Consider the following 25,046-nt stretch of genomic DNA (forward strand, 5'->3'; position numbering starts at 1 on the left):
ATGGTCTTCTAGAACCACTGAGGTCTCCTTGGAGATCAAGGCTTCCAAACAAATGTTTAGAGTATTTCGTTCAGGGTTAACCCAGCTTTAATTTTAACCCTGCCTCTTACTAACGGAGAGCGGGAATGCAGAAGACTGAGTGAACTGTGGTTTCCTGAGATCCAGCCAGGGTCGTACAATGATGACATCACAGGGTGAATGTGCAGATTAGAAAGCCAGTGCTGCCCTTGGCATGGACCAGACATTTAATACATGAGTGTGAGCACTCTGATAGCTTTACTCCTGGTTTTCTCACTGCCTACTTTCCCTCCTTTGTAGCCTAAAATAATGACTTTAATTGAAATAGAGTCAGAAGCAAAGACCTTGCTTGAACTAGCCTAGAGAAGTAGCTAGAAGAGAGTGAATCTTCTATAAACTGTGGGAGAAGTTATAGGATATCCACCTCAGACACAAGGCGTTCATAAGAATGGGCTGGTGTACTTGGGAGCTCACCTCTAGGTAGGTTCTGTGGGAATCTCCTCATTGACTGGTGGATACCACAACACTTGGGGTTGAGATGTACTATCTTGCCCTCTTCCTAAAAGGATGAAGTTTGAATCACCATTTTCAATAGCTCCACAAACCTACCTTTTGTCTAAAACAATGTGTTTAATCCTTTTACAGCCCAGAAATCTCTTCAGCCCTTTCATCATCTGCCCTGCTCTGACCTCCCTCAAACAAGAAGACTTCAACCATTCCACAGATGCCTGCTGAAAGCTTCCAGAAGTCTGCAGAGTTTCTGGAAACTTACATTTCACCTGCTCCAGGAATATTAGCTCTAACCATATTTGAAATAGTATCTTTGGCTAGAGAAAAACAGATCCTTTATGGGAAAAAAAACATCATTTCTGAGAAGGTTTAAGGTGACTAGATGGTAGGCTTTGCCTTTTCTTTTGCTCAAAGTATTAAAATAATTTGTTATTCGCCTGCTGTATCTTCAACTGGGAATACTTGGGTAGACAGCAGAAGACGGGCTAAGATTCAGCAGCTATCTCAGCGTGTACTGTTTGCCTAAGTTGGGGCAAATAACCAACTAAGTCCCCCAGTATACACCATGTCCTTAACTGTAAAACATGTAACTACAATGTCTTTCCATCTGTGAGCTCCCACTCCACCCCCAGATCAATTTGAAGCTTTCGGTCTCAGATGCCAAGCCAAATGAATACTTAGATAGCTGAAAGAAGGCTCTGGAGCTGGGACGGCTTCCCCCCAAGTATCATCTATTTCTAGTTACTTTTCTCATATGCATAAGTGAATGGCTGTCAAAATACAAACCTCAGTGACCAAAGATTAAGTTGTGCATTCGGGTGAGCAAGGCCTTTGGGTGAAACGGCCTTCAACATCCTTTCTAATGACCACGAACTTGAACTTCAGGATGTGACTCCATTGCACAATACTGACAGGCTGGCAGTCTGAGGGGACACTTATAAAAGTCTTGGTAGGCCAAGCCCTGAATCTGAGGTCTTTCTCTCTGGCAGCAGCAAACAGTTTCACTAACACCTAAAGAAGAATGCAAGCATCTGCAGGCAGTCACCACGCGGCTTCAGATGTCAAGGATCATTACAGAAGGAACCCAGACCTGGATCCATGGTCTGTGAGAGTTCTTGCCAGGAAATGGTTTTCAACTACTTTGTTTTAACACCTTCGCCCCTGAATTCCCTAAAACCACAACTCAGGAGGTAAAATACACCTATTCATGCCTCTGTGAAATCTGCATGTGTTTGTAATTCTGGATTGGTATGTGAAAACACACTTCGCTATTTATCTTCAGGTTGAACAGCTGGGCCATCTTACTGGACTGATTTCTTAACACCAAGCCATTGGGACACACGTATACACAAATATACACAAATATGCAAGCACCCATACATAATATATACAAGCACACAAAGACACACACAGAGAGAGAGAGAGAGAGAGAGAGGGGGGGGGCAGAGAGACTGAGGCAGAGGCAGAAAGGAACAGAGACTGTATGTCTCTCTCTCTCTCTCTCTCTCTCTCTCTCTCTCTCTCCCTCCCTCCCTCCCTCCCTCCATCCCTCCTCCCTTCCCCCCTCTCTCCAGAAAGCCCTCCAGCCATACTTCTCAGGAAATTCAAGACTTCTTGATCAACAGTTGGCTAGTGGTCTTCCAACTCCCTGGCAACACACATACCAATGTGTCTTGAGGCACATTTGAAGCATTCTCTGCATTTTCTTTAGTGTCATGACTGTGATGGGGCAAGACAGTGCCGAGGTTCCTCCATCTTGTATTCTTCCTGAGGCCATTTCAGGTTTAACTAGAATTTGATTTCCATGAGGAGAATCCCATGGAAAATTACCCAACTCTTTTCTAGGACACTGAGGCCAAGATGTCCAGCTAACTTAGTGTCTCTTAAACTGCTTGCTTGCTCCCTCTCTAGCCATCTGCTTGTCTCAATTTCTGTTAAACTGCTTGCTTGCACAAAATTCCTCCTGCAGCTGCTAAGCAAAATACCAGGATGTGGTTTTTGCTTTTAAAAGCCCCTTACTTTAAACACTAGATACTACACTTGGGTCCCAAATACCTGAATGTAGTCACAGTTGGCTAGAATAAAGACTTTCAATTGGCTATAAACTGTGTCTGGATGGTCATCTCTGGGGGATCCCCAAAATAAAGAATATGAGGAGGAAGAAAATATTATTTGAAAAATATACTTAACCCAAGGTCAACAACCTAGATGATATTGCTTATTTGGAATCTCCTACAAAACAGAATTTTCTTTGAGTCTCCATCTTTGTGTCAGTAAGAAAATTTGCAAACCTACCCAAACAGAATTCTACCGTAACACCATAACATCTGTGTATTTAGTGTATTTTGTACCTGCATTTGGACATGCACATTATCTCTTCTGAGTGGTGATTTCTAATGCAAAACTACGACAAGTGATGCCAATATCAGTATGTTTGATCACAGTTAAATAACATGTAAAGCTGTGCTGTCTTATCATGAATACTAAACCACTTACAGGCCTCCCATTTCAAGCTGTTACCCCTGGTGTATATTTATATATGGTTGACGTTTATTTTTCTCATGCTTTAACCCATTTTCTCCTCTGTCAGGGGATATTATACATATTCTGTAAAGAATGATATCAACAGACTACCCACACTCCAGGTTCACACAGGTAGTTCTCTTTTTGTTGTGATTGTGGACTCAATTTCAAAATTCCTTCCTAGTAGATGGAGCTCTAAATGGTAGGTGTGCTTGGCCTTACGTGCTTGAAGTGCACAAGACCTTGGGTTGAGTTCAGTGCATCCTCTGTGAGAATGGCTTTATGTATTTAATAATACTAACTCACAGATATCCACCTGCCTCTGCCTCCTGAGTCCTGGGATTAAAGGTTTGTGCCACCACCACCTGACTTCACACAAGTAGTTCTATGTCAAATCTTGATAAATTAACAGGATTTTGTCAAAAAGAGTAGAAGGACAGCATCATATACTCAAGAAGTACTGTGAGAAATGGCATCCTGTCTGGGAGTGAACAGAGCTTGAGGAAGATGGAATTGACAGTAATTACCTAGGCAAGAGACAGGGACAGCTTGCTCTGGGCAGTGGCAATTCAGACAAGCAGATATGTAGACTGGACAAAATAACCAAAGTGCTTCCCAGCATAGCTGTGCTGCCTGAAACTCCCACATAGTTCCAAGAGGGATGGACTGGTCACTAAACTATGATTTGGATATGTTATAATTGAGGGACCAGAGGGCTTTCAGACAGGGGTCCCTTAGATGAATAGAAGAGACTTGGGTGGAGCTGTCCAACAGTCAGATGAACATCCCAACCAGGTATAACAGTCCTAGACTGATGTCCAGGTTCAGTGAAGAAGAGAGCACTGGTGAGGAATGCTTGTTTGGTCAAAGCTATGGGAAGCTGAGGTCAGAAAGTCAGTCTAGCATGTGAGCATAGAAAGAAGGTAGCCTAAGTACTGGGATGAGGCGAGCACTTAAATGTATATTAACATACTGGGTAAAGAGGAAGCTGTAGTTCTTTCTCCTGTCAGGACTTCAGTTTTTCTTGAGCATTTGGAAATGCTAATTTAAGGTAATTGGAGAGAAATATTTGGTCACACTTATAGACTAGGAAATCATTAACCAACAGGGCAGTGAGTACGCTGGGTTCGGTCCCCAGCTCCGAAAAAAAGAAAAGAAAAAAAAAAGGAAAGAATTTTCTAGATGCTAAACTACTACAAGGTAGTTTACTTAGTACTTAACATTAAAATATTAAATATGGTCAGGGGACAATAATTTAGTAAAAGAAGATATAAGTGAGAAAGAATAAAAAAACAAGGAGGGAAATGTCAGCTAAAAAGATCTAGAACGTGGGGAAAAACAGGAGAAAGAAAACAAATACATAGGCAGGAGCACAGCTAACGTCTCTTTGCTTCCATCAAATTGACTGACATACCAAGGACAGCATTTGATCTACTGTAAATGACAGCACAATAGGCCTTGGAAGATGGGCCAAAGGATCAGAGTGTTCGCTCTGCAAGCACGAACACCTGAGTTCAAATCTGTAGCATTCACATAAACAGCCAAGCATCGTCTGCACATTGCCTATAAACACCAGCAGGCTCCAGGTTCCGTGAGACAGGCTTCAAAGCAATAGCATGAAGAGGAATAAAAATGACACCCAAAGTCCTATTGCAGCCTCCTTATGTGGGCATGCATGCACGGATATTCATAAGCATGCACCATATAGCACACACTACACATACCATTACCCCCAAGAAAGAGGAAATATCAAAACAAATGCATGTACTCAAGCCTGTAATTTTACTAAAATGATTCATAGTCACATTTGCAATTGAGGTATCTAATTCCCTGACCCTTTAGCTACTGTGTACAGAAATGTATGCAGCTCATGAGCTTGCCTGGGGCCACCGTCACTTTGTGCTTCAACTTGTTCCTGGGACACAAAACCACAAAGCTTCAAGGTCAGCAAGGTGAGAGGCTGCCCCAGGCTCAAGGCCAAACAGACGTAGAACAGATCAGTCATAAAAATCATAGCTTCAACATCTGGAAGAGATGGCTTTAATAAAAAATTCTAAAATAATGGATGCATGTACGCACTAACATATGTGACATGTTAATCTACCCGCATATTATTTGCTTCATAGAATTGTTTAAAACCACTCTTCCTACGTGTATCTATCTACCCATTCCTTATTTATGAGCTCAATTGGCTGCATGAATTTTGACAAACAATATTAGATGGAATTTTAATGTCTAATCTCCAACTCTCTATCAATTGACATAGGAAAGAAAGGGCATCCACAGAAATAGCAATTCCTAATGAAAGAATTGAGTTGATCCAACTTGCTGATATCATGCCTTCCCACCAGGACCCCCAGAGGCTTCAAACACAATAGCTTCTTGTCACATCTGATTTTAACCAGTCGCCATGATATAACTAAGAAACTTTAAAACAATCAGCAAGACCTTTGCAGGAGCCGGCCTAAATTCTTGACATTTTTCTCATTGTTTTCGTGCAAAAACACAGGCAGAAAAGGCATAATCAAGGAAACAGTCAGCAAATCATTACCAGGCCACACGTGTGTGTGTGTGTGTGTGTGTGTGTGTGTGTGTGTGTGTGTGTGTGTGTGTGTGTGTGTGTAGCTTCTTCAAGAATAGAAATTTGGTCATTTTTATTTCTGTCTCTGTCTCTCTGTCTCTCTGTCTCTGTCTCTCTAAAAAGGTAGCATTAAGTGGCTTATATTAATTGCCAAGAATTATAAAATATATCAATACATGAAAAAATATTCTGCCTGATCTGATGTGAACACTTGAGTTCTACAGATCCCACAAGTGGATTTGGGAGGGCTGGGGCCATACTTGCAGTGCCCCAGATGACACTGAATAACTTTGGTGTGCCATAACTCCTAAGAAGAGCTGGTTTATAACTAGACAGTGTTGGAATATCTAAACCAACACAGAGTCCTAACACTGAAAGAAACAACGTGTTATGAAGGTGATGTTTCTTGGAAGCTGTCCTCTACCCCCTCCACTGAAGGGGAAGGCATCGAAGCACTGTGGAGAGGAAAGGTAATTAAAATCACATTCCTTCCCGGGGTCAACTGAATTATCAGCCTCTTACCCCAAAGCAAATTTACCTCTTTAAGACTGGAGGACTTTATCGCTCTTAGGAACAATACAAACAATGATTAAGGTGCCATTTGGAGATGGCTGGAATCTTTCATGTTCAAGGAACCTCTTAGCTTAGTGGAGTCAGTGCATTCTCCTTCCAGTAGAATATATATTGCCAGAGAGAACTGTGATGAATGGCCCTGCCATGACCCTTAGGTTAGAGCAAAGGAACATTGGAAAATAAATCTCAATTATGGATACTCACCAATCCTGCAATGGGGGTAGGCAATCTATTGATCTTTTTAACAAGTCCTGGCTTTATAGCATTCAGCAACCTGTCATAAAAAAGGCAGAATGTCAAGTGAGACATAAAGGATGATGGATCACACAGCACCAGCATCCAGGGCTGGGGCCGAACCACTGAAGAGCAAAAGGAGTGCGTCTAGAGCCTGCTGTTCTTGCTGCTGTAAATCCAAAACATCTATGAGCCTCTCTCTCTCTCTCTCTCTCTCTCTCTCTCTCTCTCTCTCTCTCTTTCTCTCTCTCTCTCTCTCTCTCTCTCTGTGTGTGTGTGTGTGTGTGTGTGTGTGTGTGTGTGTGTGTGTGTGTGTACCAAGCTTTGCCAACATCAACTTTGTTGACTGCTGCAGCTGGGATCTTAAGAGTTTGGAGAGGAGAAAGGGGAAGAAACTGAGAGGTGCTTCATGGGAATGGACAAAGATATAAGGTAGACTGGAGTCTAGGAGGGAACGGTCTAGAATCAGAGACATGTATTGCAACCCAGGGCAGGTAAGGTGTGTTTCCCGTTCTCCTGGCTAAGGCAAAGAGCTCTACCGGGATGGACTGGGTTCCGAGACCAACACCGATCTTTGTAAATGACTTGCCAAGACAAATTCTGTCTCCAGACCCTATTTGCACTTTGAGGAGAGTGGCTTGTTAAATGTGGTTGAGCTTCATTTAAAAATGGAAGAGTGTATTTTGTAAGAGGTTAACCAATCACATCCTGAAGATCTGAAACAAGGTTGGCCACGATTCCCTAGGTACAAAAAAAAAAAAAAAAAGACTTGAGCAAAAGATTTTTCAGGGCAAACTTAAACACATGTAAAAACAGAAACATAAGCAAGGGAGTGCAGTTGTAGCTGAGCTGCGGTCTGCGGGAAATATAAGCTGAGAGCGGAGAGCAGTAAGAATGGCAAGCAAGCTGTCAAGGGAAATCTGGCTAGCCCCGGGGAAGCATGGTATTTGCAAAGGAGGATGTTTATAAAGGAACAGAGGTAAATGGTCATTGGGGTACTTTTTCAAGAATGAGACAGCTAGATGGTTTACTGTAGTGAACCTTTACTTACATAAAGAGAAACTAGATGCTATTTATAGTCTCAGGATCAACAGGCAACAAACCCATGGGCCAACGGTGTACATGACCTGTTTTGTAAATAAAATTTTCCTGGCACACAGCTGCAACCAAGCCCATCGGTTTATGAATCTCTGCAGCCCCTCCTGCCCTACAGCCACAGTGGCAGCAGTCAGAGGAAGAACGTGTGCGGATTTTCCCTTTGTGGCCTGTTATAGAAAAGCTTTGCTGACTTCTGTTCTACTTCCAAGATCCAAGATCACAGTAAATGATGAAGGCCCCACACCTGAGCTTCTCCAGCTCACAGGCTGAGACTCTTCGAAGTAGTCTGACATCATGCTACACACATGGAGACAGCCTCTAGCAGCACAACAGGGCGCTCTGGTGTTGAAGCAAAAGGAAGGCCAACGGGCAGGTCTCAGTCTATTTCACTACAAATCCCACTCACTGATTCTTCATGTAATAGTTGGAGTGGGCAGGTGACAGACATTTAGTTCACTGAGGGAATAATAGCAAGAGAAAAGAATCTGTACATGTTCCGTGGAGATGTGGCTTTTCCCTAAATATTTTTGACTATAGCTGGCTGAATCCATAAATGAAGACCCTATGAATAGAGAGAACTGACTGTCTTGGGGCTGGACAATCTACCTTGGAGAGAATGTCTTACCAATGCATATGGAAGCTACGTCCTTCTTAATAAACACAGAGGAGACTGGAGAGCTGATGAGGGGTAGGGGAGCATTTGGTCTGAGGATTACCTGGATACCACACCAAGTTGGGTCCAACACTAGCGTGGTGTTACCAACAAAAGTGCTCGCCCTCTGTTTTATCGGCTGTAATACAGACTCATGGTGATGCCAGTGGAGGTTGTGACACCGAGATATAATGACATCAGTTGTGGCTGTAGTGTTGGTGTGGCTTTACAGAGATGAAAATGTGAGAGCCTAGCACAGAGCCCAGACCATGCATTCCCTGCAAATACTTCTCCGTGCTTTGTGTAAGTTTTTATCCATTTCAAGTGGACTGCAAGCATTTTTATTTGCTTAATAACTTTAGTTGTTAAAAAAATCAAATGCAATAGTATTGCCACGTTGCTGAAAGTAGGAAAAATAAAACACCTCTCCTCCATAATAGATTGGCAACAAATTCTTTTCAAAAGGCATCTTCTGGGACTGCTGAGATAGTTTAGTGGTTAAGAGCACCAGCTGCTCTTCCAGAGGTCCTGAGTTCAATTCCCAGCAACCACACTGTGGCTTACAACCATCTGTAATGGGGTCTGATGCCCTCTTCTAGCACACAGGCCCACATACAGGTAGAGCACTCACACATAACATACATTATTTTAAAGGTGCCTTTTGTCTTCTGTATCTAAGAGACTCATTGATACTTGTAGTGATGTTGACTCTATTCATGCACCTTTTATAAACTCATCGTCATGTTTAGTCTTCATAGACTCTTCTGACAATAGAAACTTTCCTATTCCATGAAGATGTCAAAAACGTAAAGAGACAATGACAGAAAGCGACAGCCGGTCTAAAAATATTTCACTAAAAAAATACAAAGAATGGCATATTACTCTCTCCCACATTTAGGATATTGTTCAAGATTGTGCAGCTGTGATTTTCCATGTAAACAGTCTCCTGGATCTGTGCAGAGTTTACAGTATACAGCAGCAAAAGATAACATTGAAATCACAATGTTAAAATTTGCAGCACCTGGATTGTATCCTGCATTTTGCCTTTCCTTAACAGAGGAAAAAATTCTGTGTGTTATCAAACAAACGGAACACACAACAGCTATGAGGGAGAATATTCACCTATAATTTCACTTTAAACCATGATTGCCCTCCTATGTAAAACTAACAGCATGTAAAACATGCTGTTAAAAGAGGACCGTGGTGATATTTTATTTATGTCCTTTCTGAGGTGCATTATTTCCCAAAAGCCCTGCCCCAAGCCAGAGGTCACATGTATATTCTATTACATATGTAGGGTGAAATACTAAGCCCCAGTCCAATGTAAAGATGTCCCAAGAGACATGGTTGACAGCATGGCCAGGACAGCCTTCACTCTTTGGGATGGTTGCTTGTGCCTCAGTTTGATGTTTTGGAAAGAACAACAAAGCACAACAAAGAACAGTGTCAAAATGTGTGATAAGGACTGGTCTGGTGACACATGCCTTTAATCCCAGTATTGGGATTTTGTGTGTGTGTGCTATATGTGTATATCCGTATATCCATATATATCCATATATATGTGTATATATCCATATATATACACATATACCCTTATACATACACATATACCCATATATATATATACACACATATACCCATACACATATACACAAACATTTATATGGATACACACACACACACACACACACATACACACACACATTCATGAGTAACATCTGTAAGACTGAACAGAACTAGAACCAACACTCTGTGCAAGGGTAGTAAGTGCTCTGACTACAGATAGCCTATGACATCATGCACAGGAACTCCAGACATGGCAGAATGTCTTCTCCCTGGGGAGCATTGTACCAGTGTCCCACTGTCGGTTATACTTTCCAAAGCTTTTAGCTAGACAGCTTTGCAGGTAGTTTGCTTTCTGGGTCTGGTACTTATCAAAAAATCTTTCTAGGGGCTGGGGATTTAGCTCAGTGGTAGAGCGCTTACCTAGGAAGCGCAAGGCCCTGGGTTCGGTCCCCAGCTCCGAAAAAAAGAACCAAAAAAAAAATCTTTCTAGTCTGGGCATGGGGGTGCCACCTGTAATCTCAGTACCTTCAAGGCTGAGGCAGGATAACTATAGTTCAGGCTAGTTTGGTCTATAAACTGGAACCTTGTCTTAATTTTCTTCTTTCTTGAAAATTGGTATAAGTTTACACAATAAAAATATGAAAGTGTTATATCATTCCATGCCATCTAAGCTGGATATATCCATATTATAAAGCACACACACACACACACACACACACACACACACACACACACACACACACACTAATGAAAATAAAAGGAGCAATTAGAAGGAACTACTTTCTTATAGTTACTTATCTAATAATCTTCTGTCGAACGCTTACTGTGCATGCTAGTCCAGACACACAACAAGCAAGGTGTGAAAAGGCTCTGTCTCTTGGAGGTAATAATCGTGGTACACATGAGAAAGTGGAGACAGTGGGGGCAGGAAAAATAGGAAACAAACAAAAGGAATCTTCACATAATCAGGATCACTAGAACAGCAGCCCAGTGATCAGTCATATGACCAGTCACATGCCTGATACTTCATTGATGGTCAAAATACTACTCTCTTAAAAGGTAACATTTAAGAAAAAAACACCTGACCGATTCAAAGGTATTAGCCACTGAGAAAGCTGCAGACAACAGTTCCAAGCAGACTTGAGTAGCTAACATAGAGTTCTTAATGGATGATCAGGCTGGTACATTCAGGAGGATCTCAGAAACTCAGCACAATGAGGAGGGGATTGACCCACCACTCAAGGACCAAAGTGTAGACCCAGATCCAGGTGACTCATCAAGCTTTTTTTTTTAAATTCAAAAGGAAGCACATTAAATTTGAGACTGATGTTTCCCACTTTATATTTTTCAAAACATCTGTGAATAACTGCAAAAATAACTCTACAACCATACATATAAAGTGATGTGTATTGCAGAAATCAGGAAAGAAATTTTAATCACACAGATGAGTTATATAGCACCCCATGAAGAGCATGGGGTGACAGTGACCTTGGCAGTCAGCAGGCTGGGTCTTGACTGGCAAATACCAGATTCATCAATGACAAGTTACTGGGAAGTCACTTGACAAAGGTTGTAGTTTCCCCCTTAATAAACTGGGGGTGAAAAAGCCCTCCTCTCCACCGAGGACGACCCTTAGCTCCCAGCTAATGCTTGTCACGAGGCTGTGATGACTGCAGCTGGCCTGCCTCTTTATTCAGTAACTGAGCACGTCCCTCTGTGCAGTAAGTGAGTCCGAGTTGTTTAGTTTCAATTCCCCATTAACCAGCTGTCTTACTTATTTTCTCTCATCAGCTGCCTTTGGATAAAAACCTCAGAGAAACAAATCATATCAACAGATATATACCGCCTGCCTTATAGCGTTTGTCTGGAGCAAAATTATGAGTAAGAAAAACTACCATCTTGGATAATCCTCAATTTTGAAAAAATAAATTAACAGTACTGAAGATAAGTAAAAATAAATGTGCTTCTTAACTTAAGCCACTGCACCTAAACTCATATTCTAAGCCCAATCCACTGTGCTGGCCAGTTTTATATCAATGTGACATAAGCTAACGGGATGGGAGCGGAGGGAGCCTCATTTGAGAAAAATGCCACCATACGATCGGGCTGTAAGCAAGCTTGCATTTTCTTAATTAGTGACTGAATGGGAACCCAGCCCACTGCAGGTGATGCCACCCCTGAACGGTGGTCCTGTGATGCTGTAAGAAGCAGGTTGAGCGAGGCATGAGGGGCAGTAAGCAGTACTTCCCAGAACCTCCGCGCCAGCTCCTGCCTCCAGGTTCCTGCCCTGTTTGAGCTCATGTTCTGGTTGCATTTGTTGAAAAACTGTGATACATAGGAGAAATCGAAATAAGCCTTTCCTCCCCAAATTGCTTTTGGTCATGGTGTTTCATCACAGCAATAAGAACCCTAAATAAGACACACATTGTGACCCATATGTCAAAAAGGCCATTCCACTGTTTATGTACTCAACGAGTATCTGTTGAGCATCCATGATGTTGGTTCTGAAGCCAGGTGTGGGGCACAAAGGAACTTAGGGAAGAACCAGGTCTCTACCTCATAGTGTATGCTCACTGGTGGGTTTAAGAGCCACAGGCAGTCAAGGACTGTGCTCATATACACTTCAATATCACACTGCCTGTGCACAGCCACCACGTGTTAAAAACGTGTGTGGCATCTAGTCCAGAAAACACAATTCATAAAGAGTAACAAAGTGCTGGACTCCTTTAAAAAAATACTGAACCAAGAATGATACCAACGTTCGGACTCAACCACAGACTGCCTTTAATAACATTCTGCCTCCCTGTATGCAGAATGTGGCAACCTCCCAGCCATTGCTTAAGCATTGCTCTGTATTTATAAAGACAAAATGAAGGTGCTTTTTTCATACCTACCACAAAATAAAACAAACAAAAAGCCTGTCTCCAGTCCGTGGCCTTGGAGAAAGAACTTCTGTTTCTTTGTACTTGAGCTCTGGAAGGGGCACAGAACTGTGCAGTGCTATGAAGACTCTATCCAGACATGGTGAACTAGGCCACCAGACAAATTTCTATTGGATGATAATAGGAACGTGAGAAGTAAGATGTAAAAGACTGAGAATTTCAGGAGTATTGAACTTTACAAATGATTCATTCCAGAGGTCTAGTTATTATAATTATCCTAGAGCTTGGGAGAGAGCAACTACAGACAATGCCAGGATGGGACATCCATGCTTCACCTCGTGGGAAGTCATTTTGTCCTTTACAACAATAGATGACATCATCGTCTCATTAGCTTGGTTTGTACAGCTGTGATAGGGAACTCTGATGACAGAACAGCCCATTTTTGTGTCCCCATTCATTATGCTCAAGAGTGTTTTTTCTACATGGTTTCCTTGACAGTTTTCTGGGTTTGACTGTGAACCCTGAGAGAAGGCATTTCCATTTAATCCATGATGGCATCTGGTTTCCAACCTGAGCACGTAATCAATGCAACCTTGACCATAAACCCGTTACAGATGTCATATACAGTTTTCTTTTCGGGGGGTTGGGGGAGTAGAAAAACGTTTTCTTCTCAGAGTTGTCTTGGCAGAACCAGGAACATTTACAAGCTCTTGGGGTTTGAAAAAAATGTCTAAAAAAGAGGGAAAAAGCAAAACCTAGACCAAGGAGATGAGCAGTATACTGTTAGGATACAAGTTACCATCATTAACACCAACAAAGTGTTTTTAGGGTGCTGTCTTTTGTCCAGAATGGGTGACAGGTAGGCCACACTTGAACTGCCTGCCTTGAGCAAACCCAAGAGCATCACAGGAGCTTTGGAAAGGTTTCTGCTGGCTTGGAGTCCAAGATGTTGGATCTGGACTCCTGAAGTTGAGCTCTTATTCTGACAGAACTCCTATGTTAGTCTGTCCACTGATTCTCCAAACTTTTCTTCCAGGCAGACTAAGCCGCATGCTCTGACCTCCTTGCTTATTCACTAAGGGAATGGAATGGACTTTCGGACAATGGAGTTTGGGCAGAAGTAATATGGCCCACCCAATGCTAGGCCTAAAACCCTTACAGTCAATTCTTCGCTCCCTCTCCTCTCCATCCACTAGTTCACGTCTGCCCTTCTCTAACACCAAACTCAAGTTGCACAAATGGAATCTCATTTCCATAACCTTAAGCCACCGTGGTGTAGTGTTTATTACTTATAACAGTCAACCCCACACTAATTCTCACTAGGAGGGACTCATCTGATGAAAATGAGACCTAAATAGCAAATTACACCCAAGAAAATCTTGTCCTCAAACATAAAACCACGGCATATGTCCCCTTGGCTCCTTGTATCCTGTCATCTAGAGTCACATAAAACCACGGCATATGTCCCCTTGGCTCCTTGTATCCTGTCATCTAGAGTCACATAAAACCACGGCATATGTCCCCTTGGCTCCTTGTATCGTGTCATCTAGAGTCACGGAGAGTAGTAGAGAGCATATTTCTGCAGCTCCAGTCTGATTCATTTTCAAGCTCTTGTCATGGCCATTCTTGCTGTCTGGAAGTTATGGAATCTGGGGATGAGAAGGGCCCATATAAAATGATTTGGATAAGGAAAGACCCTCATCAAGGTCAAGGCACATGTCTGAGGTCAGAGCTCACACTGACAGAGTTGGGGTCACGAACTCTGCTTCTTTTTAAAAAAAATGTTTATTTTATGTAGCTGTCTCTGGACATACCGTAAGAGAGCATCAGATCCCGTTACAGATGGTTGTGAGCCACCATGTGGTTGCTGGGAATTGAACACAGGACCTCTGGAAGAACAATCAGTGTTCTTAACCACTGAGCCACCTCTCCAGCCTCAAACTCTACTTCTTAAATCCAGACAGGATTCTTTCCTATCATCCGTTATTTAAAAAATATTTTATTAATTCCTTGAGCATTTCGTACAATGGGTTGTGATCACATTAACACAACAGCGTTCCACGTCCTAACTCTTCTCAGATCTACCCCTGCCTTCTTGCCCCCTCCCAACTTTGTTTACCTTAACATTTTTTATTTTAAAAATAACCCACCTGGTCCAATTTGTGCTTCCAAATACTCATAGGTGTGGGGCCGTCCATCGGACACGCTAACCTACGAGGGGCCAGGCCCTTGAAGTAAAGTGACTCTTCCTCCCCGAGAAGCCATCGGCTGTCAGTAGCTCCTCAGAGAGGGGTGGAGTCTCATGAGCCCTCCCCACATCACGCTAGAATGTTGATTGGCGTGGTCTTGTGCAGGCAACCACACCTGCTGTGAGTTCACGCGTGCAGCAGCCCTGTCGTGTCCCCCGACCTCCAGCTCTTCGGGTCTTCCCATCCCTGCTTCCTTGCTGGCCTTGGTGAACGGGCAGTGATACAGACATCTCATGTATAGCACTCTGGGTATATCCATCTTTGTGCATTCCAACAGATCATTTCCAGTCCCCACGCTAGTAAGCCCATGAAACCCATGCTTCTAAACCTCCAGCTTTAGCCCAGATCATTCCTTCTTCCAAATGACTTCTTGATTTCCCTGTGTTGTAGGGTATCTATCCTCTGAGCTGACCTTTTGTAAACTTACACAAACTGGAGTTACCGAGAAGAAACGTCAATTGAAGAATGGCCTCCATCAGACTGGCCCGTGGTTAAGTCTCAGGAGGGGAGGTACTTTACGTTCTTGGTTAAGGACTCATGCGGAAGAGTACAGCTCACTTCACTGTGGTAGTAGCATTCCACTGGGCAGGTGAGCTGTACAAAAATGCAAGCTTAGCAAGGAAGCCGTGGTCCTGCCTCTGGGTTCTTGCTTGAGTTCCTGCCTTGGTTTCCCATGGTGACAGACTGTGGCCTGTAAGCCGAATAAATGTTCTTCCTGAAGTTCCCGTGGGTCAGTGTTTTATCAGAGCAACAGAGAACTAAACTAACACACCATCTGAATCTCCATCTTCATCTCCAAACCGCCTTTCCCACCAAGACTTCCTCTCAAGGTCTCTTCTGCTTTTGTAAGGTACCGGTTTGAGACGGCACACATGATCCAGGAACTGTGAAAACTGGCAACGCAGGAACAGACTTCAGGGTGGCTTAAACAGAGAGAGTATTAAAGTTCCATCGACACAGGCCATGATACATGTAATCACCGTTGTGCTGTGTAGTAATTATGCATTAATGACTGCAATTAGTGTTTCTTTCACAAAGCAAAACTCTTGGTTCTTGCTATGCTCACTGTCAGGAAGGTGGAGAAAACCTCGAAGAGTGAAACCACTGTACTCCAACTCAAAAGATTTCTGTGCCCATCCCCAGGTGAGTAAGTGGCCATCTCTAGGCCCCCAGTACTCTCCTTCCATAAGGGGTCCTCAGAACCAAAAGCCCTCAAGATCCTAAGAGTAATAGGAATACCAGAAACAAATCCCAACTCTAACTCACAATTACGTTATTTTAGTAGTTCATATCCAGGAGCCTACATTTCCCCCTCTGAAAATGGGGACAAAAACACCAGCTAGTCACAATGCAAGAAGAGTGGGAAATGTGTGTGTATGTGTGTGTGTGTGTATAGTCACATATAATATATATATGTGTGTATATATATATATATATATATATATATATATAACCTTACAGTGTACACAGCATTATCATTTCCTTCAAGCCAGTTTCCGCCCTGCCTCCCACAGGTGGAAGTCTGATGTGTCAATCATTGGCCTCATTCTCCTGCTAGATATCCTGCATAGGTTAGCAATAGGTTGGGGAGATAAAGAACAGACAGAGCAAATGAGCTCATATGAGTTCTCTACATGGGTGTTGTCTCTGGACAGGGCGGAAAGCAACTGAAAAGCTGGAAAAGAGAGGAAGGAAGGGAGGATGCCCACAAAGGAAGGCAGTAAGGGCTCTGAGGTTGACAAATACAGCGAGGTTGGGGCTCCATCTGAGGCATCAGCCCTGCTTTCTGAGGCTAGCTGAGATTTAACTATTCAAGATTTCAGAGCCTCATCTTACATGGTTTTCTGAGGAGGAGGGGGAGGGTATCAGGGCTGCAGATGACCTTTCCCATTTTGGAAAGGAGAGGTGTTGCTGTATTGTGAACCTATTCCTATTCATTCTGTATGCTATTTTCATGCACACCCCTGACACACCCATGGGACCGTGTTCTACAGCAGAGCTGCCACGGACTCAGACGGTGGGAGGGCCAGTAGGAAGCCTGCATATGGCTCCTCTGACTGTCCTCCCTCCCCTTGGGAGGGGAACACTGCATCACACAAATCCTGTTAGAGCACAGAAGAAATGGAATGAAAACCTCCACCCACACAGAGTCCATGTTCTCAAACTCAAGTCCCAAACCACTGCTCCCCTGGACAGAAACACCCTGGCTGCCAGCTGGTCACTGGGGGCTACGGAAACCCCCTCACTCTTGGCTCAAGCTTCTTCACAAACTGCTCTGACACCAGCCTCACATCTCTAGTCTGCCCACCTTGTACTTGTAATAGGCCCTGGCCTACAGCACACGAAGACCCTTCCTGGGACTCAGTGAATTCATAGAAATGCAGTTTTCTGTCTAACCTGTCTCATTAAAGCCCCACCCCAAGTCCTCTGCAGACTAATAAACTCTACTCCTCCATTACAATTCAGCTTAAATTCTTCCTCTTCATTGGCACAGTCCCTACGTAGAGACTGTCACCCTCCCTTACCAGATCCCAGTATTTGTGACTATTCTTTTGACCTCTGCTCTTATCCCAAATCACAGCAAATCTAATTAATTGGGAAAAGAGTCCATCTTCTCTGCTATCTTAGCTGGAATATAAAGGCTAGTCCCCAGTAGAGCCTTAGTGATTGTTTGCTCAGTGAATTGATAAATAATTGTCAAGTGTTAGGAAAGCCTTAAACATCACCTTGGAAACTACAGTAGACTACAATAGGTCTCCAGGCATAACTTTGCAGTGGTGACCATAGTTAAATCGTACTCTGAGGACCAAGATTAAAATTGAGTCCAGGCAACCACATTATAGCAGGGTTATCTGGTAGACCCTCAGGTCATTCCTAGCAGCTATCATGTTATGACATGGCTGCTGATTTGTGGGAGAGGGGTGGGAAGAGCAGGGTCTGTCCCGATTTCTCCAAAGGACAGTTGGAGGTTGGCTGTCCCCAAAGGATGCAGCCATGTGCCTGGGTTCTTCCTTTGTGATGTGTCCTGAAGTAAACCAATGGTGTAAGGGTGAACAGAAAGACACCAGGGCCAGCTTCCACTACACAGCACTTGTCCTTCTGCCTTATGGGCTGTGCCCCAAAAATCGAGAGGCTAGGAGCTTTGGTAGGGGAGCAGAGGGACATCAAATGTGTTGAGTCCTTGTTACTTGTGTTATTTACACAAGACTACGTAAGTCTGAGAGAATATTTCTGAACAAGAACTCATTATATAATAATATAATGAACCTATAGTACAATGTCATAAAAATATTAATATAGAATTAGCATGTCATACACCTAGTACATGCATAGAATACCCGGAAAGAAATAGAATGGCATCAGAAGTACATCTAGATGATTTTTTAGACTTCTTGAAATAAAAAATTTAAATATGTATGTGTTATTAATGAAACAGAATACATATATAGTCAAACCATTAAAAGTCTAAAATTAGACTACTTGCACAGCTGTTAAGATAATGTAGCCATCCCTAAAACTAATTTTAATCCTCTTTCCCTGAAAAGAAAACCCCAAGTCCATTTGCTTCCTTTCCTTTCCTACCCACCTACAATCCCTTTCCATAGAAAAGCACAAATCTACTCTCTGCCTCTATAGATTTGCCTCTTCTGGATATTTCATCTAAAGGGCCTCATAGGATGTGGTCTTTGTGACTACTGTCCCTTACTCTACTCATCCACACTGTGCCATGTGTCAATACTTCATTCCTCTGTGCAATCAGACCACCATGCACTGTGTGGACAGGACATCCGCCTTTGTTGGGCAGTTGGGTATTTTCCCCATTGGGCTATTTTGAATAATGCTATTGAGAGCATTGTTAATGACTTTTTGGACCTGCCTTTCATGTCCCTTGGGCATGTCCTCAGGAATATAACTGCTAAGGATAGTAAGCATCTTCTCATGAGCTTATTGCCCATGTGTATCGCTATTTTGGAGAAATGTCTATTTATAACTTTTGTCCACTTTCAGATTTGGTTGCTCATCTCTTTGTTATTAGTAATAAGTATTCTTTACATATTCTAGAGGTAGATCTTTATCCTTTCATTTATTTTCCCACTGGGTGGATTAAAATGTGTTTAAAGCCAGCCTAGGCTAGATGACAAAGCCCCTATCTCAAAATAACAACAACAAAACTAATTTTGGTAGAGTCTAGTTGACCTATTTCTTTTTCCTTTATGACTGTGATTTTGATGTCATATGTAAAAAACAAAAACAAACAAACTCCTACCGTCTAACCCAGTTAATCCTGTTTTCTGAGAGTTTTATAGCTTAGGTCTTACATTTATCTCTAGGACTTATTTTGGAATAAGATGGGCCAGATTTAATATGCACTTACTGATCAGTTATAGTAGCATATTATGTTAGCTATAAACACACTAACTTTGGAATAACCTTCCCTCTCTACATAATCCCTTGAAAAGCATATGTCTGCCCTGTACCAGAACCACTGGGCAAACAAAGACAGATCTAAAATATTCCCCAAAGTCCAGTGTGCTAAATGCTTGGTCCCCAGCCTGACACTATTTGCTGGTGTCAGTCTAGGAAGCAGAGGTAGAGAGACTTGTGGTCATTGTGGGTGAGCCCTGAATAGTACTGGCATTCTAGCCTCTCCAGTCCCCCACTTCTCTCCCACCTTGGGATAAACAGGTTTCTTACACCTTGCACTCTTGCCAAGATAACTGTTTTTCAACTGGCTTTTGAACAACCTTGATATAGGCTCAAAGGCAATAGACAACCAACCATGGACCTCTGAAACTGTGAGCAGAAACCTTTATTCTTTTTACAGATTATTGTCTTAGATATTTTGTTACAGTAGAGGGCTGACTTACAATCACTGTCATTACCTTAAGGAATATATAATCTAAAAAAATATATAATTATCACGAGTACTGTCATGTATGAGACTAATTACTAAATCTAGGCACAGCCAAAATAACTTTTAAACCAAAACATGGGAGAGAACCCTTGGAATGAGCATTTCCATTTATACTGTAGGTGGCCATTGCTGTGTACACATAAAGCACTGAGTGTAGGCTACAGCAATCAGGTAGTTAGTGGAGAAAAGAGTGCCCAGTGCGGTTGTGTTTAGGACTTAGAGAGATGAACCTGGCAAGAAAGGAGAGCACTTCAGGGACTGGAATGGAGTGTAGCAGGTGTGGAATGGGGGGCACAGAGCCAATAGCAGGACAACAGCTCATATTCTGGGGCCAGTGCACAGGGACAGTACAAGCAAAGTCTGGAAACCTAGCAATCAGACAGTCAGGGACACCTGTCCATGGAAACACAATCATATCCTGAAGGAAGGATGAGGACGGATGAATTTACGTTTCCCTACCCACCTGGGATGAGTTAAACAAGCTCCTTCCACCATAAAATTAGCCTTCCAGAACAATCTACAGGAGCTTAAGGAAAAGTGGGCACCGATATTAACCACACCCACTGGCCCCAATTTTTTCCATCCCCCTCACTCTTTGTTTGCCCTAATAAAAAGAAGGAAGTCTACTTTTACAGTTCACTTTAAAAAGAAATCATTCATAAGGCAGACCCTTGGTAGGCTATTTAAGAAAGAGCTCTCTCCTATGGGTAACCAAAGAAAACACTGAGAGAAAAAATGGCGGAGACAGGACATTTCCACACTTCATCGTGGGAAGCCAGACCACCCAGTTTGACAGCCCATGAGAGGCCATCAAAAAAGTGAATTATTAAGGAACTTCAATTAGGGAGCTACTAAATCCCCTTAAATGCTAGCAAAGCCTAATCTAGCATGGGCCTCCCTCAGGTCTCCTTCTGCCACACTGCAAGCGTATTTAAACCCGCAGTTCCCTGTCAGTTTCTCAGTCAGTTGACCTTTCTCATCCATGTACATGAAATCTCTCCAGAAGTCAAAAGGTTAAGCTGTTTTAAGTCAACAGAAGGCATGCGTCTATCAAGGCATGGGATTGACAAAGTGGGAGAAACCACCCATACTGGGCAGAGAAATAGTGATTGAATGATAATTATATTAAAATAAACTGCAAACACATTTGTGAGAAGCATCAAGAGCAGCTCCGAGATCCAAGATCTGTGTAATTTCAAAGTCCAAGCGAGGACAAGAACAGTTGAGACAAGGAGAGCATTGCTTTAAATGGGGGAAAAAACCGTTACGAAGATGGATGAGGGTGAGCATGTTTCAAATGCAAGATGCTGGCACATTCAAAGGAACTCCCAAGAAGACTGTAATCGATGCTGAAAGAATAGCTTGAAAGGATCGACTGTGCCAAGAGGCCATGGATTTCTGGAGAACCAGGGGTCCATTCTGCTCATCACAAGAGTCCTGTGCACTGGTCTGGCATGGTTTCCATGTGTGGGCTCTTTTCTCGACAGAAGGCCACTGGGATACTCAGTCTTTGGTTTAGGCCCCACCTAAGCAAGGCCAATCTCCAAACAAAAAGCAGTTTTCCACTAGAGGTCTTAGCGGGAGGCCGGAGAGAGCAGCTCAAACTGTCCTCACTTGAACTTTAAGGCTTAATGAGTCTTGGTGCCTAAAAGCTGGAGACAGGTCAAGTCGGTGAGGCCAAGTGTGATTTGGCAGTGAAACAAGAGGGAAACCTACACAGAAAGCCTATCAAGTTCTTACCAACCCGCTAAGACCAGCATGAGTGACAGCGAAGGGGCCCCAAGTGTGCAAAGATTTGAGTGAGAATCTGGGTTGGTGAAAACCTTTGGACAAAGTCTAAAGATACAGTGAGCTCTACCATTGCCCATATGGCCCGCTGGCCAGAGGGGAGTCCAGGCTGTTCACCTGCTCAGGTCACTGTGATTACTTAGAGGTGGGTCATAGATCTTGAACAAAGCAATGATTGTCCAAAGATAACAGTAAGAAACCAGTGGCCTAGGGTGAGCACGCATCCCGGTTCTCAGCGGGCAACCCCAAACGCCTCTTGTTCCTGTGTCTCATCTACTACCCATCCTCTGTGAGTACCGCAGAGATTTATAACCATAGGTTCAGTCCATTTACAATCCACCAGATCATAGTAATCCCGCTTCCTTTTCAGGGGCTCAGGAGAGCCATGCATGTGTTGCCCATATTACGTAAGATCTTTCTCAGTAGCCCACAGAAAAGACGAAACACATGGGCAAACCTAACCCAGCCAGGTGGGAACATGATTATTTGATGTCACTCCTCTGGTGTCTCCTCTGCTACTGGGGCATGGCTACCACAGCCTGATTTGCACAGGTTCTTGGGAACACGGGAGACTGCTCTAGCTTCGTAAGAGTCTCCTTAGCAACCTAGGTTTCCGTGGCATCACACTTTCCTGGTTTCCTCTCAGCTCTCTGATAGGTCTTTTGTTTGTCTCTTTCTCCTCTCCCTGGAATAAGAGAGAAACTTCCCCAAACTGAGACACGTTCTGCTCCTCTCTCCCAGGGTGTTCTTTCCCTAAGACCCTGCCAAGGCTCACAGCTTACCCACGACATCTAACCAAGGCTCTCCAGTCTGATTTGAGTAGGTCCACTGTCAACCTCCTAAGCTTCGAGTCCTCATTCCCTAAGGCCCGCCCACAGTCTTCCCCCTTAGGTGGTGTATCTATATTTCAAGCTTGACCTGCCCAAACTTAAATCATAACCCTTCACTACAGAGGACCCTTACCAGCTGTGTCATGAGTCCAGCCCTGTGGTCTGTCATTCGCAACATATAATATTGGCTTTTTTCAAAAATCTTTTTATTTATCAATATACTCTATCCTGATGATTTCATCAATAGTTTCACTTCTGCTCTGGAGGTCAAATTTCCAAATCTTTGTGTAGCTCTTGGGGTTCTGCAAATCTTAGTCTCCCCACCTTGCTGCACCTGTTCTGATTCTGCACCTGGCCACCCACGTTTGAGCCCAACATGTCTATCTGTAGTACTTCGCATGCACACTCTCCTTCCTGCTGGAGGGATGGCATCCTGTCATCTAGAGCGTGCTTCTTTTCTACTTTATCTCCTCTGGAAGGAAAAAAGAGTTTCTAGACTTCCTTAAACTCTCCATCTAAATGTTTGCATCCTCAAAGCAACCTGGGGCTTATCTATATCCAATGTGGCGCTATGATTCAGAGACTGGATCTGATTGTCTCCCTCACTAATTATCTGACTCCACTGTTTGGTGGGCTGTCATTAAGAGTGACATCACATTTTTAAGTGGGTTCTTAAAATGCTTCATTCAGGGGCTAGAAAGATGGATCAGTGGTTTAAAATACTGGATGCTCTTCCAGAGGACTGGAGTTCAAGTCCCAGCACCCACAGGGTGGCTCACCACTATCTATAATGCCAGTGCCAGGGGATCTGAAGCCCTCTTCTGGACTCTTTTGGGACTTTCCACCAGTGGTACAAGGCATACATGTAGGCAAAACATTCATATGCATGAAACAAAGCAAAATAAAAATATTTTTAATGTTGCATTGAATGAACAGAAAGAACTATCTCCTCCCTACCAACTGTAGTCAGCTCTCTTCTGTGTTTACCAAGTCCTCCTCTCAAACGCCAGATCTTTCTTCCTACCGCTGCTCCTCAAAAGGAAGCCATAATGCTGTGGCTTATAATAAAACCTTCTGTTGAATCTTTGTTCCTGGTCCCTGGCATACATCTTCTTAAACTTTCATAACTTCCCTAGTCATAGGGATTCTAGATACATTGCTTGCTCTGATGTCTGGTCTTTGATTCTGGTCCCTAATGCTGAATTCTTCATGGAATATCCAGGGGGACAACGTTATCTCTTGTCATGAGTGGTGACCCTTGGGCCCCTCAATAGAAACCAATCACAAGAAAGACCAAGCCTGATCAGAAGTCTGAAACTTACAGGGACGTTAATCCACAGGGAAGGGGAGTTAACCAAGGAGGACCATGGGATTAAACCCACCATAAAAGGTCTCTAAAGCACAATCGATTCTGCCTCGCTGGTTGTGAGATGGTGACTGGCCCAAAGAGGGTCAGCACCTCCGTGCCCGCTGCTTCACACCTTGCCCAAAACATCTCACCACAGCTCTTCCTCAGTAGCTCTCGTGATGTAAGTAAGGCACCCCCTGAATCCCACAAGCCAGCTCAGCAATTGAGAAAACCTAAGAAAGGAGACCCCGAGCACATCCAACTTCTAGCTGACGGAGACAGCTGCTGTGGATGACTTGTGAGGGTCACTAGGGTGTGGTCTTAAGGCACTGAGCCCTTGTGTGCTCTGCACTGGCTCCAGCTAACGGCAAGAGCAAGGCGGCCTGCAGAGATGGCCCAGTGATAGTCTTTACCACTCTTGTGGAGAATATAAATTAGGTTCCCAGAATTCACATGGTGGCTCACAACTATCTGTGACTTCAATCCCAGTAAATCTAATGCCTTCTTCTGCCTCCAATGGCACACATGTGCACATATACACACATGCAGGGAAAACAATCATACACATAAAATTTTTAAAAATCAAAAAATCAACTTTAAGAGTGAGTTAAGTTATGGGACACCTAGCCGGTGTTAGAGAATCGGTTGTTTTTGTGATCAGAAATATTGTGAAAATATAAAGAAAGAAGAAAACGAAACAAACAAAATCAGATGATATAAAAATGATTGTTGTTTCCCTTCGCCTGTATGAAATCATCTTCCTAACAGCTGTCTATCAAATTTCAACAATATTACTCTTTTTACCCTTTTATTAAATCCTGGAGATTAAATCTTGTTCGTGTCTACATGTATGGAGATACCGATTTCCACTCAAGCCCACTGCATTGTGTGTGTGTGTGTGTGTGTGTGTGTGTGTGTGTGTGTGTGTGTGATCACTTTATAAGCACATCATAAAGTTGTTAAAGATTATTTCTGTTTATGGCCCCCAGTGCTCAAACTCAGTGCTGTGCTATGCATGGACAATGTCCCACAAGGCCCCCACATGACAAGAAATCCTCCACCAAGAGCTGTACCATCAACTCCCTAGAGGACTAGTCACATCTGTGCACACCACATCGCATGCTGAAATCACGACAGGAATCCAAGACAAGCACTCCTTCTTAGAGCAAGCAGCTCATTTATCAGGGACAGCATAAACAAGGGTGGGCCAGCAGATTTCTTATCTTCAGAAGATTATTTCGGCAACAGAAGAACAGAGGCAAAAATCCACTGAGACATT

General features: G+C 43.2%; 1 protein-coding gene across 34 annotated transcripts in view; it reads right to left on the reverse strand.

Moving 5' to 3' along the window:
- The window catches only part of Limch1 (LIM and calponin homology domains 1), a 312,252-nt gene that overhangs the window by 162,992 nt on the left and 124,214 nt on the right, over positions 1-25,046 (reverse strand). For 33 of the 34 annotated variants that reach the window (XM_087583015.1, XM_087583013.1, NM_001401577.1 and 30 more), the window contains 1 exon segment: positions 6,410-6,479. The exons of the other annotated variant lie outside the window; for it this stretch is intronic. In XM_087583015.1, coding sequence (XP_087439141.1) covers positions 6,410-6,479 — 70 coding nt within the window. 34 annotated transcript variants of the gene reach the window in all.

Source organism: Rattus norvegicus, chromosome 14 (genome assembly GCF_021556685.1).
Source record: "Rattus norvegicus strain SHRSP/BbbUtx chromosome 14, alternate assembly SHRSP_T2T, whole genome shotgun sequence".
Lineage (NCBI taxonomy): Eukaryota > Metazoa > Chordata > Mammalia > Rodentia > Muridae > Rattus > Rattus norvegicus.